Genomic DNA, 12,443 nt, shown 5'->3' with positions numbered 1-12,443 from the left:
ATTCCAGGCCTAGGTCATGTGTCCACAGAGTGGGCTTTAAAACGTGTAATACATCATTTTCCAAGGGAAAAAAAAAACCAAACTCCACACTACTGCAGGTAGCTCAAGGCCAGGCTAAAAGACTGGCAGCACAGACAGTCAAAGACAGAGGAGGGGTTAATTTTAATTAATAATGGCAACACCTCAACACTGGGGAACCAGGGACAGAGGCTTCTCTCCACAGCCACACTGCTCAAGTCTGTGCTCAGTCTCTAAAGGCTTTGGTGTTCCTGATGGGCACCTGTGCTCAGGCACTTGGAAAAACCATCCCAAAGATACAGATAAAACCACACACAGAAGCACAAAACAGAAACACGGAGCAAGAAGCTGTTTTAATTTGGAAAAGAAATTAGAGAAAACAAATAAAAGAGGGATGTCATTTCAAAGGAAACTTCATGCAAGAGAGGCAGCACTTGCATCTGATGTACAGAAGGCTGCAAAAGAATTATTTATAAAGCCCAATGACACAGATTCTTCTATTGCTAAAGTGACTAAGATAAGATGAGCCCGTTTGCTTTGACAGCTTCACTGTTGGCCTTCAGCATTCAGACTTTTGATGTCTGGAGTTGAAAACTAAATATTTTTAGACTCCATTTTCTTTCCAGGGTGTTCTCACATGAGAAGAAATAACCAAAGTTGAAAAGTTCAGTCCTGTCCATTCTCCATCTGTGAAGCTGCTGAACATAATTAGCTTGAAGAGCACGTTTACCTGTCAACGTGAAGAGCAAGAGGCTTTCTACAAACTGCAGGGCAAGAAAGGCTGAACAAAGTGCAAACAGGCCCTAATCAAGGCATCACACAGGTGTGTGCTCACTGCTTGAACCTACTGCACACCAAAAAGGCACCCTGACCTCCACTGCAAACCCAAGTGAAGCAAACCCCACTTGAGCAGAACCTTGAACACTTCACCCACAGTCTGAAAGTGGAAAGAATCCAGTGAGGTGAATCATGGTGAGATCATCTCTGTAGCAATAAAGATAATAATGTGTGAAGTTTCAGCAGAAAAGGAGGTGATGCTTACAGGGTGCAGAAAGATGTTATTTATCACCCTATTTTTGTCCACAACCACACCACAGACGTGCAGCCATGAACTGTAAATCCAGCATGGGTTTTACACAACCCATTGGCAACAACCTGCTGGCAAAATGCAGCAGTCTGGGGTGTTCTCCAGGGAATCAGCTTGGTCCTGACCACCACCTGGATGGGCTCCTTGGAAAGAGAACTTCAGATTTTGCAGGGATTACACTGGGAAATTAATGCTTCCCACCAATTTGCAAGAAACCAGTATTTTACTGCAGCAAGGCAGTAAATGCAAGGTGTGGATACTGTTTTCCCAAATTGAACCTGCACGGCTAAGCAGGAAATACCAAAGGTAGTTTTTAGGAAGTAAGTGAAGAATATGTTGTGATGCAGTGCTGGCACCAACAAACAGCCAGGATTCTCCTCAGAAGGGGGCACACACTGCAGTTAAAGGGTGGGATCTAGAGACCACTGATGAAGTGGGGACAGGGACAATCATATTTCCTAAGCATCCAGATGTATTAAAATGTAGCCATCTAATTTATTATTTACCTATGGGTGTAAAAAGAATTATTACTAATAGAATTCTTCAATTTTTAAAGAAAATATCATAATTCAGACTCTGTAATTCAATTAAAAAAAAAAACTAGGCAAACCAGTCCAGAGTAAGATTATACAGTAAAACACTCTACCTATATGTTCACTGATATAAGTGCAGTCAGATTACGGTCAAGCTGGAAGTAATCAGGTTTGTTTTGATGTTTGGAAGATGAACTGAAGCCAGTTACCTTCCCCCCACTCCTCAGCCTGCTGGGCTCTCCTCTGGGCCATCAGCCGGTTTCCCATGTTCCTGCGGCGCCGGGGCATCCCCTCTCCCCTCTCCTCCACCTGGGGACAAGGCCTGGCCACTGCTGCTGCTGCCACATTCTGCTGGTGCTCCTCATCAGCTGCAAAAAACCAAAATATTCCTGCTTAATTTAATCACTTAACTCGTTTTTCCCTTCTGCCTTCACTTCCGAGTTACCAACGGCGAAGACCCCGAAGTCCCTTTTTCCCCCCTTTCTAAAGTATTTTGATTTTCTTTTAAATTTTTACTTTCATTTTGCACTTGTGTAACTCAGAAGTAGATTCATCTGATCGAAACCTCAGAGCAGGAATCCTTGAGAGTGGAATATGAAAACTGCTATATCCGAAACAAAACCCCATGAGCAAACAAGGATCACAAATTACAGCTGAAATAAACTCAGTTACGGGGTAACTTCATTCTGTCCCATGGATTTAAACTCCCACAAGCACATGGAGGGGCAGCAGGACACCAAAGGTCACTGCAGCTCCTCTCTGAGTATTCTGCAGTTACTAATTAAGATCTGACAAATGAGGAATATCCTGACAGGAGCAGTTGGCAGGAAGGAACTGACCGGTTTCAGGACTCGTTTCAGAGGTTTTCCATAGAAAATTCTCCACCAGGGTTTTTTTTTGAGACCTCCTGTTGCCATTAACTACGGCAGTCAGGCCAAAACAATCAGATAATGGTAAAACATCATCATCCCTGATACCTGCTTTGCATATTCCATTTGTAAGCCAAACTGATATTTGTGTATGTTCTTACTTGCTCAATCCTGCAAAGTATTAAGCCTTAATTCAGGCAAATATTCAAATGATCTCATGGAAATCTGCAGAACTAGTCATTTACTTCAACTCAGCACATATTTATTTTGTGCTTTGCTGGATTATATTGTGTCCCAGCAGGAGCACAAAATGCTTTCCATGCTCTGCCAAGTCTCCAGCATCCTCTCATCCAAACAATGCCTTCCTAAAAAAATTAACATTTGCATATCTACCATCAGAAAATGAGATTCATTATGACAACAACTATCCCGGGATCAAAGGTGTGCCTGCAGCTCACAGTGCATCTCAAACCTTCAGAGCACCTGACTTTGGGACCGATAAGGGCACAGCTGCAGCACCAAGCTCAGCACAGGCAGCATTTGGCCAGCAGAGCCCTGAGCCTGCTCTGAAATAAATCCCTAAGTCCAGGCTCCAGAGATCCCATTATTTGCTTCAGGGCTTGTCCAGTCCTATTCACAGCATGATAATGCTCATTTTGGATGCTATAGGTAATATTTTTCTGCAAAGGCAGAGCAGCAGATCATTTATTGGTCACTATTAAATGCCAGAGACACTCTGCAAAAAACTTTTTACACAAATGCAGTACTTCCCTTGCTAAGGTCTTGAGATACACTGCAATTCAAACCTCAGCATCCTTTCACCTGCAGAAGTCAGCGTGTGTCTCTCACTAATTCCAAATACTCATTCATTCTGGTTTTGGTTCCTGTTGTCCTGTGAAACAGAGACTGTTTTGCATGTTGTGAAAGAGGAATCTATTTTTATAAGCCATGTATTTATTTCAGACTGAGGAGCTTAGCCCTCACAGAGTGAAATGTGTGAGCCAAGCCCTCCTCTTTTCCCAGTTTCATTCTCTACAGGACACTTGGAAATTCCTCAAAGGGACGAGTGTGAAGCAAAACTCACCAAACCTGACCCATATTGTGGTCAAACACAGGAGGCAGCAATTGGACTTGTCAGATCTCCAAAACAATCACACAAACAACAGAAGACACCCAGACACTCTGGATTGTCATTTTGTAGGAAAAACATATGTTTTAATAAAGCTTTTCTTCTTCTTCCCTCTTCCTAAAATATTTATCCTGACTGCAGTTTCTTTTTTAATAGCACAGAGTGGCTGGACATGAGCCCAAGGGTGCCCAGGTGGCCAAAAAGTCCGATGCCCCCTGGTCTGTGCCAGCCCTGGTGTGTCACAGCCCCGGGGCAGTGATTGTCCCCCTGTGCTGGCACTGCTGAGGCACCTCCAGCCCTGGGGGCAGCTCTGGGACCCTCAGACAGGAGAGACACGGAGGGGCTGGAGCGTGTGCAGGGAAGGGAACGGAGCTGGGAAGGGGCTGGAGCAGCAGGAGCAGCTGAGGGAGCTGGGGGGGGCTCAGCCTGGAGAAAAGGAGGCTCAGGGGGGACCTTCTGGCTCTGCTGACAGGAAGGGGGAGCCGGGGGGGGGGGGTCGGGCTCTGCTCCCAGGGAACAAGGGACAGGAGGAGAGGGAACGGCCTCCAGCTGTGCCAGGGGAGGTTTAGGTTGTATATTAGGGAAGATTTCATCACTTAAAAGATTGTCCAGCCCTGGCCCAGCTGCCCAGGGCAGTGTTGGAGTCCCCATCCCTGGAGGGATTTCAAAGCCATGTGGCTGTGGCACTTGGGGACATGGATTAGTGGTGGCCTTGGCAGTCCTGGAGGAATGGCTGGACTTCATGATCTCAGAGGTATTTTCCAACCTTTCTGGTTCTAGGATTCCACAGCTTCTGTTTGCCAGGCCTTCAGCTGGGCAGTCCTTTCAAAAACATGAATGTCAGTCACTGCATTTCTTCCTAACCTTCACAGGAGGATAAAAATCCTCATTTACTTTGCGGCAACACACCTGAACCTGGTTCTTCAGGGGTCAGAGATCTGTCTATGTGACTCCAGACACAGTATTTGCTGTGACATCCAGAAAGTCAAGCCATGCTCTGTCTCCCTCCGAACTGTGTCAGTGACGGGGTGGCACTGGAGGCTTCACAGAACACGGAGGATACACTTAAAAATCACTTTGCTTTGATAATAATTCTCTCTGGGGTCAGTCCCTGCTGGTTTATTCCCCTCCTCCTGCAGCACAGGGCGGGGTTTGGCAGCTGCACTTCCCTGAACACATCTCTTCACTCCCCTGGAGCTGCAGAGGCCTCAGAAGTGGCACCCCAGGATAAAGCAAATCACGCAGAGATTAGTCACACAAGGACTAATTAGACTTGATACAGAGCCATCCCAGTGAGAATTAATGACCAGCACCACAGAGGTGAGGCAAGGGATCCCCAGGCTTTGCAGAACAGCAGGCCAGGCTAAATTAATTAGATAAGCCCCTCAAATTAACAGGCAATACAAACAAAGCTTCAGCAGATGTCTGGAAAACGGACATGAGTTCAGTGTGTATCTTCAGCTGTGTGTTCTGCAGTGTCTGACCCAGCCCTCCAAAGCCCAGGGAACACATCCTTGCTGGGCACTGCAGCTCTGCCTCAGTGTTCAAGAAGCATCAGCACAGTGCAGAGATGATTTCATCTGACTTTTCAGCCAGTGCACAGCAACCGTGGCACTGGCTGTGTCCCCTTCCTCGGGGAGAGTGAGCAGAACTGTGCCCTGAAAGCAGAAATCTTCCCTAAACTGGGCATGAAGCACCAGCCCCATCACTGCAAAGTGAAATCTTTCAGAGCCCAGGCATTTTACGACCTGAATTTCTACCCCCTGGGTGGAAATCTGCCCCTTCACAAAACTTTGCAAACTTCCACCGGCTCAGAGCACAAATATTTTCCTTGAGAAGCAACCCCTTGCCTATCACAGCAGCTCATCTTCGGCTCTATCAGATCAGCAAGTGCAGCAGGGTGTCACCTGGGCTGGCACGGGCAGAGCTCCACCTGCTGCTCCCTCAAACACTGGTGGCACTTCCCACCACGGTGGCACCACCCCGAGCCTTCTTTACCTTTGTGCAAACCCTGGGAAATCCAACCAGAAAGTGGCTCCAGATGCACCAGCTGAAGTGTGCTTGGCTTCCCTGCAGAGGGGCTTCGTCCTCCTGCAGCTCATCACAAACGGATGTAAAAAAGCCAGAAATGCTACTTGGGGTTTTTTTTTTCTGTTCTCAGCAGAACAAGTCCAGGCACGATCCTGCTGGGAACACTCTGTTGCTCCAAATGACCTCTCAAAGCAAATACAAAGGCTCAGGATTTACCTCTTGTGATCCTTAGCTCCCTAAAGAAGGGAAGCCCTGAACATTTTAAAAAGGCAATTTCCAAGAGAAAACATAAAGTGAAGCTGCTGCCACAATCCCTGGACGTTAACAGGAAAAGGTGAGAGCTCCCACCACTTTTCCAAGTCAAATGTCTCTGGTTTCCAAGTCCTTTCCATGTGGCAACGTAGATTTCCTGGCAGATTTACTTCCATTTTCCATGTAAGAAAAAGGAACAGGAAAGCAAATTCCTGCTTAAGACTAAATTTTGTGGATATTAAACACACCACAGCCCCAGTAGGTTTGAAAAAACAATTTCTGTTGTGCACAAAGTCATCCCCACCAGATTAAATTCTGTGAAGGACTTTATCATGTCAGAAACCAGGATATTAAGGTAGAAATTACCTTAAAACCACAATAAAAAAAGGCAAGACCAATGTGGAAGTGTCAAAAAGTTAACTCTGAAAAAGAGCCTTCGAAACAATTAAATTATCCTGAATGTAAGCTACCTTTAACCAAGTTGCTCAAAATCAGTATTAAAGTTTTTTTTTTTTAATAATTCACACTATTTAAAACAAATGTTTGGGCTTCAGTTTAGGACTCTGACAGCTTAAAAAGAAAATCAATCCTCCCAAGCCTCATAGGCCCTGATTTATCTAAGTCCAGCTCAGGAAATGATGTCCCTCACTTTTACCAAAAGCTCAGCTCTAAGTCATGAGGAATACGATGAAATTCCATCAGTTTCCAAATCTTTCCAAGAGAAAGATTTAGACCATGTCTATATAAGCAGAGGTGTGAGGGAAAATGTGTTGGAAAACTTAATGATTATTTAATTAATTTAATTTTAATTTCATTTTTAAAAATTTATTTAATTTTATTACTATCAGCCAAAACTGCTTTTAACACAGAGTCTTTACCAGCACAGTGTTGCACTGAATAACTCTTTTTATACTGGAGGTGTGGGGTTTTTTTTTCCTCTTAATTAAAAATTATCAAAGCTACTCCCCCAAAAGAAAAATACCACAAACTCTAACCCCAAACCACCCCATATCTGCAAAACCTGTGGTGATACTGGAATTCAGTGTTTGTCCTGGCTAAACATCTTAATTTGAGACCTGGCAGCCAAACAACCTCCCTGCTCCCACTGTGGAAACACAAGCCTGATAAATCCGTGGCCACATCTGACTTCTTCCCATAACACTCAACTCCCACCCACAAAAGGTCCTTCCATCACAGTGGAACTGGCAGAGTTTTTTATGGTTGGACTGGAAGATTTTAAAGGTCTTTTCCTTTCAGAAACCTAAAGGATTCTGTGATCTAACACTGGTCAGCAGTGGCACAGTGGCTGTTTGAGGGAGGGCTGGAAGTGGTGCATCATCCACCAGCTCCCAAAACACACCTGAAGTGGCCAAAAGGAGCAGAAGAGGGAAAGGGACCTGCCCACCTTCCTGTCTGACAGGAACATTAACCCAGGAGCTGCCAGGGAGCACCAGGGGGGCAGTCCTGCCTGTTACCTCACAGCCCATTCCCTCCCCAGTTGCAGGAGAAGCCTGGGGGGGAAAATCCCAGGATGGGTCAGGTTGTGAGGGCCCACAGTGGGTCCATCTGGTCCCACCTCCCTGCTCCAGCAGGGCCTTCCCAGAGCACACGGCACAGGACTGTGTCCACACAGTTCTGGAATAACTCCAGTGAGGAGACTCCACACCCTCTCTGGACAATCTGTTCCGTGCTCACAGTTAAAGTTCTTCCTCATGTCCAGGTGGAACTTCCTGGGCATCAGTTCCTGCCCGTTCCTCTTGTGCCATTGCTGGGCCCCCCCGAGCAGAGCCTGGTCCATCCTCTGCCCCCTCCCTGCAGACCCTACAGACATGGGGGAGGTCCCCTCTCAGTGTCTCCCCTGGAGGCTGAACAGCCCCAGCTCCCTCAGCCTTTCCTGGTGCCAGAGCTGCTCCAGTTCCTTCATCACCCTCACAGCCCCCTCTGGACCCGCTCCAGGAGCTCCGTGTCCCCGCTGTGCTGAGGAGCCAGAGCTGGACCCAGCACTGCAGATGAGCCTCACAGGGCTGAGCAGAGGGGCAGGATCCCCTCCCTGACCTGCTGGGAATGCTCTTCCCGATGCACCCCATGATCCCAGTGGCCTCCTTGGCACAAGGACACACTCTTGGCTCAGGAACAGCTCGTTGTCCTCCAGGACCCCCAGGTCCTTCTCCCAGAGCTGCTCGCCAGCAGGTCACCCCCAGCCTGTGCTGGTGATAGGGGCTGTTCCTCCCCAGGTGCAGGACCTGCATTTGCCCTCCTGAATTTCAGAAGGTTCCTCCCTGCCCATCCCTCCGGCCTGTCGAGGTCCCCTTGTAGGGTCACAAAACCCTCAGAGTTATTGGCCACTCCCCAGTTTTGTCTCATCAGAGAACTCGCTGAGGAGGCACCGAACCCTCATGCGAGTCATTGATGGACAAGTTAAACAACACTGAGCCCAGCACAGAACCCTGGGGATCACCAAAAGTGACAGGCCTCCAGCTGGACGCTGATCACGGCCCTCTGGGGTCTGTTCTCCATTTCCCTCCCCGTTTGCAGGAGGAGCTTTGGGGGCACCTTCCCAGCCCCGGAGCGAGAACCTGGAAAGAGCCCCTGACAGAACCCTCACAGAGCCCCTCACACACTTCCAACCCACGCCCCTCACCCTGGGGCTGCCTCAGGCCGGGAACCCCCGGCCCCCTGCGGCAGGACCACCAGGCCTTGGAGCAGGACCACCAGGCCTGGGAACCCTGGGGCTCCTGCGGGCGGAGGGCAGAGCAGGACCGCCAGGACACCCCCTTGGGATCCCCCAAAAGAACCTCAGGACCCCCCAAGCCCCCCAGAACCCCCCAACATGGCGGGTCCCCCTCAGGAGGAGCCCCCGGGACGTGGTGCCCCCTGGCGGCTCCCGCGGCACCGCGCCGGACCCAGTTGAGAGCAGGGCCGCGCCCACCGGAACGGTCCCGGGGGGGGGGGCGGTGTGGGGAGCGGCCCGTCCGGTCCGCGCCGCGCCGTGACCCACCTGCCCTGGCTTGCCCGCGGAGACGGGTGGCGAAGAAGAGGAGGACGGCGAGCAGCACGGCGGCGGCGGCGAGCAGCGCGGCGTCCATGGCGCGGCCCCGGCTCCGCCCACGGCACCCTTGGTACAGCCCGGCCCCTTCCCCGCCGCAAGGTCCCCGCGGCGCGGGCTGCCCCGCGGGGTGCCTGCGGCGGCGGGGCGCGGCGGGCACGCTGGAGGCTGACAGGCGCGGCGCGGGCAGCCCGCTGGAGGGGTCCTTAGGCGGGCGCTGGGGGAAGGAGGGGAACGAGGAGTTAAAGGAGGAGTTAAAGCGGGAATTAAAGCGGGAAATGGAGCAGGAATTAAAAACTATGAGGCAAAACCGCCCCTGAGCACGCCGGCCGTGGGCCTGGCCGCCCGGCACGGCGGCTGCGGGCGGCTGGTGAGGCTGAGGAGATCCTCAGCCGTGACACCGCACCGAGCCCTCAGGGTTGTCAGGGTGTCCCTGGTGACGGTGAAGCTTGAGTTACACCTCTGAGTGATCTCTGTCTTCTGCCTTTCGGTCTCTTGTGTGTGGGAACGGGATGAAGACGGAGCCGTGCCAGGAATGATGTCCTGAGCTGGCCTGGACCAAAGCAAACGTGCCCGTGATAAAATTGGAGGGGCTGAGAATGAGCTGGCCCAAAGGCAGCTGTCTGATGTAGTGATATGGCTTAATTTGGTACAAGTGTAGGAAACCAGGCTGCCCAGAGGAGCTGGGGGGGCTCAGCCTGGAGAAAAGGAGGCTCGGGGGGGACCTTCTGGCTCTGCAACTCCCTGACAGGAGGGGGGAGCCGGGGGGAAGGTCGGGCTCTACTCCCAGGGAACAAGGGACAGGAAGAGAGGAAACGGCCTCAAGTTGTGCTAAGGGAGGTTCAGGTGGGACATCGGGAGGAATTTCCTCATGGAAAGGGTGGTCAGGCATTAGAATGGCCTGCCCAGGGAGGTGGTGGAGTCCCCATCCCCAGAGGTGTCCAAGGAAGGACTGGACGTGGCACTGAGTGCTGTGGTCTAGTATAAAAGATGCTGTTCAGTCATAAGTTGGACCTGCTGATCTCAGAGCTCATTTCCAAGCTAAATAATCCTGTTATTTGTTTAAGAATCAGGTTTACATTGACGTGTGCAGAGCTCGTACAGGTGGGAGGGCTTTGGCTGTAGATGGGTCGTGTTTCAGGCTGATATAACCTTGGTGTCCAGCCAAAGGGAGGGTTTGCCTCCTGCCTTTCCCTTGTGTTGGCAGCAACGGGCCAGAGCAGGCAACTAATTCAGTCTTTTATTTTTCTTATCTCTTTCTGGATTTGTTTTTTTTAGATCAAGACGAGTCTCGGCACAAAAAGATGCAGGAAAAGATGCTGGAGATGGAGAACAAACTTCCCCCCTTTGGATGGTCACTGTTAGATCAGAAACCATTTTTCAGGCTCTGCCCCAGCCCTGTGAGTGAAGAGGGAAGGATTGTGGGGTTTACCCCTTTTTACTTGCTTTGTGGTTGTGAAGTTCTGGGTTATCAAACCCTTTCTTGCTTCAGAAGTGCCTTTAGTGTGGCCATTTAAACCACTCTTTGTGGGGGGAGTGTTTTAATAAGTCAAAAATGCAAATTAGAGGCTATGTGACATCTAAAGCAGTGCTGTAGCTAAATAATCATAGCTGGAGACTCCACAGCTGTCTCTGCTCATGTCATGAGCTCAAGATGAATTCAGATCTGTCTGTCACAGGAAAAACAGCTTTTATTGAGAGCTTTGCTAAATTTTAGCAAAGTAGAACCAGGGACATGGGGGGAAGTTCTCAAAAAGGAACTGATCTACAGCCTGAATGTTTTATTGCAATGTTTTATTTTAATAATAATACTTTCAAATCTTATTTTGGAAGTCAGTCATAGAATCATGGAATGGTTTGAGTTGGAAGAGGCATTAAAGATCATCCAGTTCCACCCCCTGCCATGGGCAGGGACACATTCCACTATTCCAGGTTGCTCCAAGCCCCATCCAACCTGGCCTTGTACACTTCCAGTGATGGGGCAGCCACAGTTTCTCTGCCCAACCTGTGCCAGGGCCTCACCACCCTCACAGCCAACAATTTCTCCCCAATATCCCATCTATCCCTGCGCTCTGGCACTGGGAAGCCATTCCCTGTGTCCTGTCCCTCCATCCCTTGTCCCCAGTCCCTCTCCAGCTCTCCTGGAGCCCCTTTAGGCCCTGCCAGGGGCTCTCAGCTCTCCCTGGAGCCTTCTCTTCTCCAGGGGAACCCCCCCAGCTCTCCCAGCCTGGCTCCAGAGCACAGGGGCTCCAGCCCTGGCAGCAGCTCCGGGGCCTCCTCTGGACTCTCTCCAGCAGCTCCACGTCCTTGTGCTGTTATTCCCAGGGCTGGAGCAGCTCTGCATGGGGGTCTCAGCTGAGGGGGCAGAGGGGCAGAATCCCCCCCTGTCCTGCTGCCCATGCTGGGGGATCAGCCCAGGAGGTTTCTGGGCTGGGGCAGGTCCAGCCTCTCACCCATCAACACCCCAAGACCTAAAGGCACCTCCCCTTTGTTCCAGGGATCTGTTTCTGTCTCTTAGGTGGATCCCAAACTCACTCTGTGTCACAGAGGATGTGTCCCCTGGTACCTTCTGAGGCATGAGGGGAATGGTTAGATCAATTATCAGTGGGTCACAATTACATCAATTATGAACTGGAGCTTTCTTGGTGGTTATTTCCAGGGTACTCCTCAGACAATGGTTATTTTATATTGTGTGTAATGGTCAGGATTGCTTGGAAAAATAAAACCTGAGTGACAAATGTTGGATTTTCTTCTGTGTCTTTGCCTGCAAGTTTAAGAAATGGTGGCTCTTTAACAAGAGTTCCTGCGCTGGTTTGGGCTGGGGTAGAATTAATTTTCTTCAGAGTAGCTCGTGAAGGGGCTGTGTTTGGATATCACAGAATCATTTAGGTTGGAAAAGTCCTCTTAAGATCAAGTCCAACCATTCCCCAGCACTGCCAAGGCCACCACTGACCCATGTCCCCAAGTGCCACATCCACAGGGATTTTAAATCCCTCCAGGGATGGGGACTCCAACACTGCCCTGGGCAGCTGTGCCAGGGATGGACAAACCTTTCCATGAAGGAATTTTCCCAAAATCCAACCTAAATCTCCCCTGGCACATCTTGAGGCTGTATTCTCTCCTCCTGTCCCTTGTTCCCTGGGAGAAGAGCCTCCCTGCCTCCAACATCCTTTCTATTCAACTTCCTTAAAATCCATCCTGATTAGAGAACATACTGAACTTCTTAAGAAATATCCTGTAAGAAATATCTGTAGTCCTGTAACTGCTCAAAACCTTGAGAGGTGCCTCCAGAAAAAAGCAATATTAAAGAAATTCTACTTTTTATTTAGTTTGTTTAACTCTGCTGTAATTTGTACTTTGCAGATGTGGAGAAGTTGGATGTTCCCAGGTCCTGTTTGTCACCCTCCAGCTGATGGCCCTGCCCTGCAGCCACCACGCACTCGTGTGGGTGATGAGTGTTTTATTTGCCTGCACGGTC

At 49.8% G+C, this 12,443-nt stretch overlaps 1 protein-coding gene across 2 annotated transcripts in view; it reads right to left on the bottom strand.

Annotated features, from left to right (window-relative positions):
* The window catches only part of DDRGK1 (DDRGK domain containing 1), a 35,879-nt gene extending 26,821 nt beyond the window's left edge, over positions 1-9,058 (bottom strand). Inside the window, exons 1-2 of one of the 2 annotated variants that reach the window (XM_032686177.1) lie at positions 8,918-9,058; positions 1,848-2,006 (exon numbers count right to left, since the gene is read on the bottom strand). In XM_032686177.1, coding sequence (XP_032542068.1) covers positions 1,848-2,006; positions 8,918-9,005 — 247 coding nt within the window. In that variant the 5' untranslated portion in view covers positions 9,006-9,058. Of the gene's footprint in view, positions 1-1,847; positions 2,007-7,614; positions 7,655-8,917 lie in introns of those variants that run through there. The other variant, XM_032686178.1, reaches the window with a different exon arrangement.
* Between the last annotated feature and the right edge of the window lie 3,385 nt (positions 9,059-12,443).

This window comes from Chiroxiphia lanceolata, chromosome 4 (assembly GCF_009829145.1).
Source record: "Chiroxiphia lanceolata isolate bChiLan1 chromosome 4, bChiLan1.pri, whole genome shotgun sequence".
NCBI lineage: Eukaryota > Metazoa > Chordata > Aves > Passeriformes > Pipridae > Chiroxiphia > Chiroxiphia lanceolata.
Note: the sequence above shows the minus strand (reverse complement) of the source record. Positions and strands in the feature narration are given on the sequence as shown.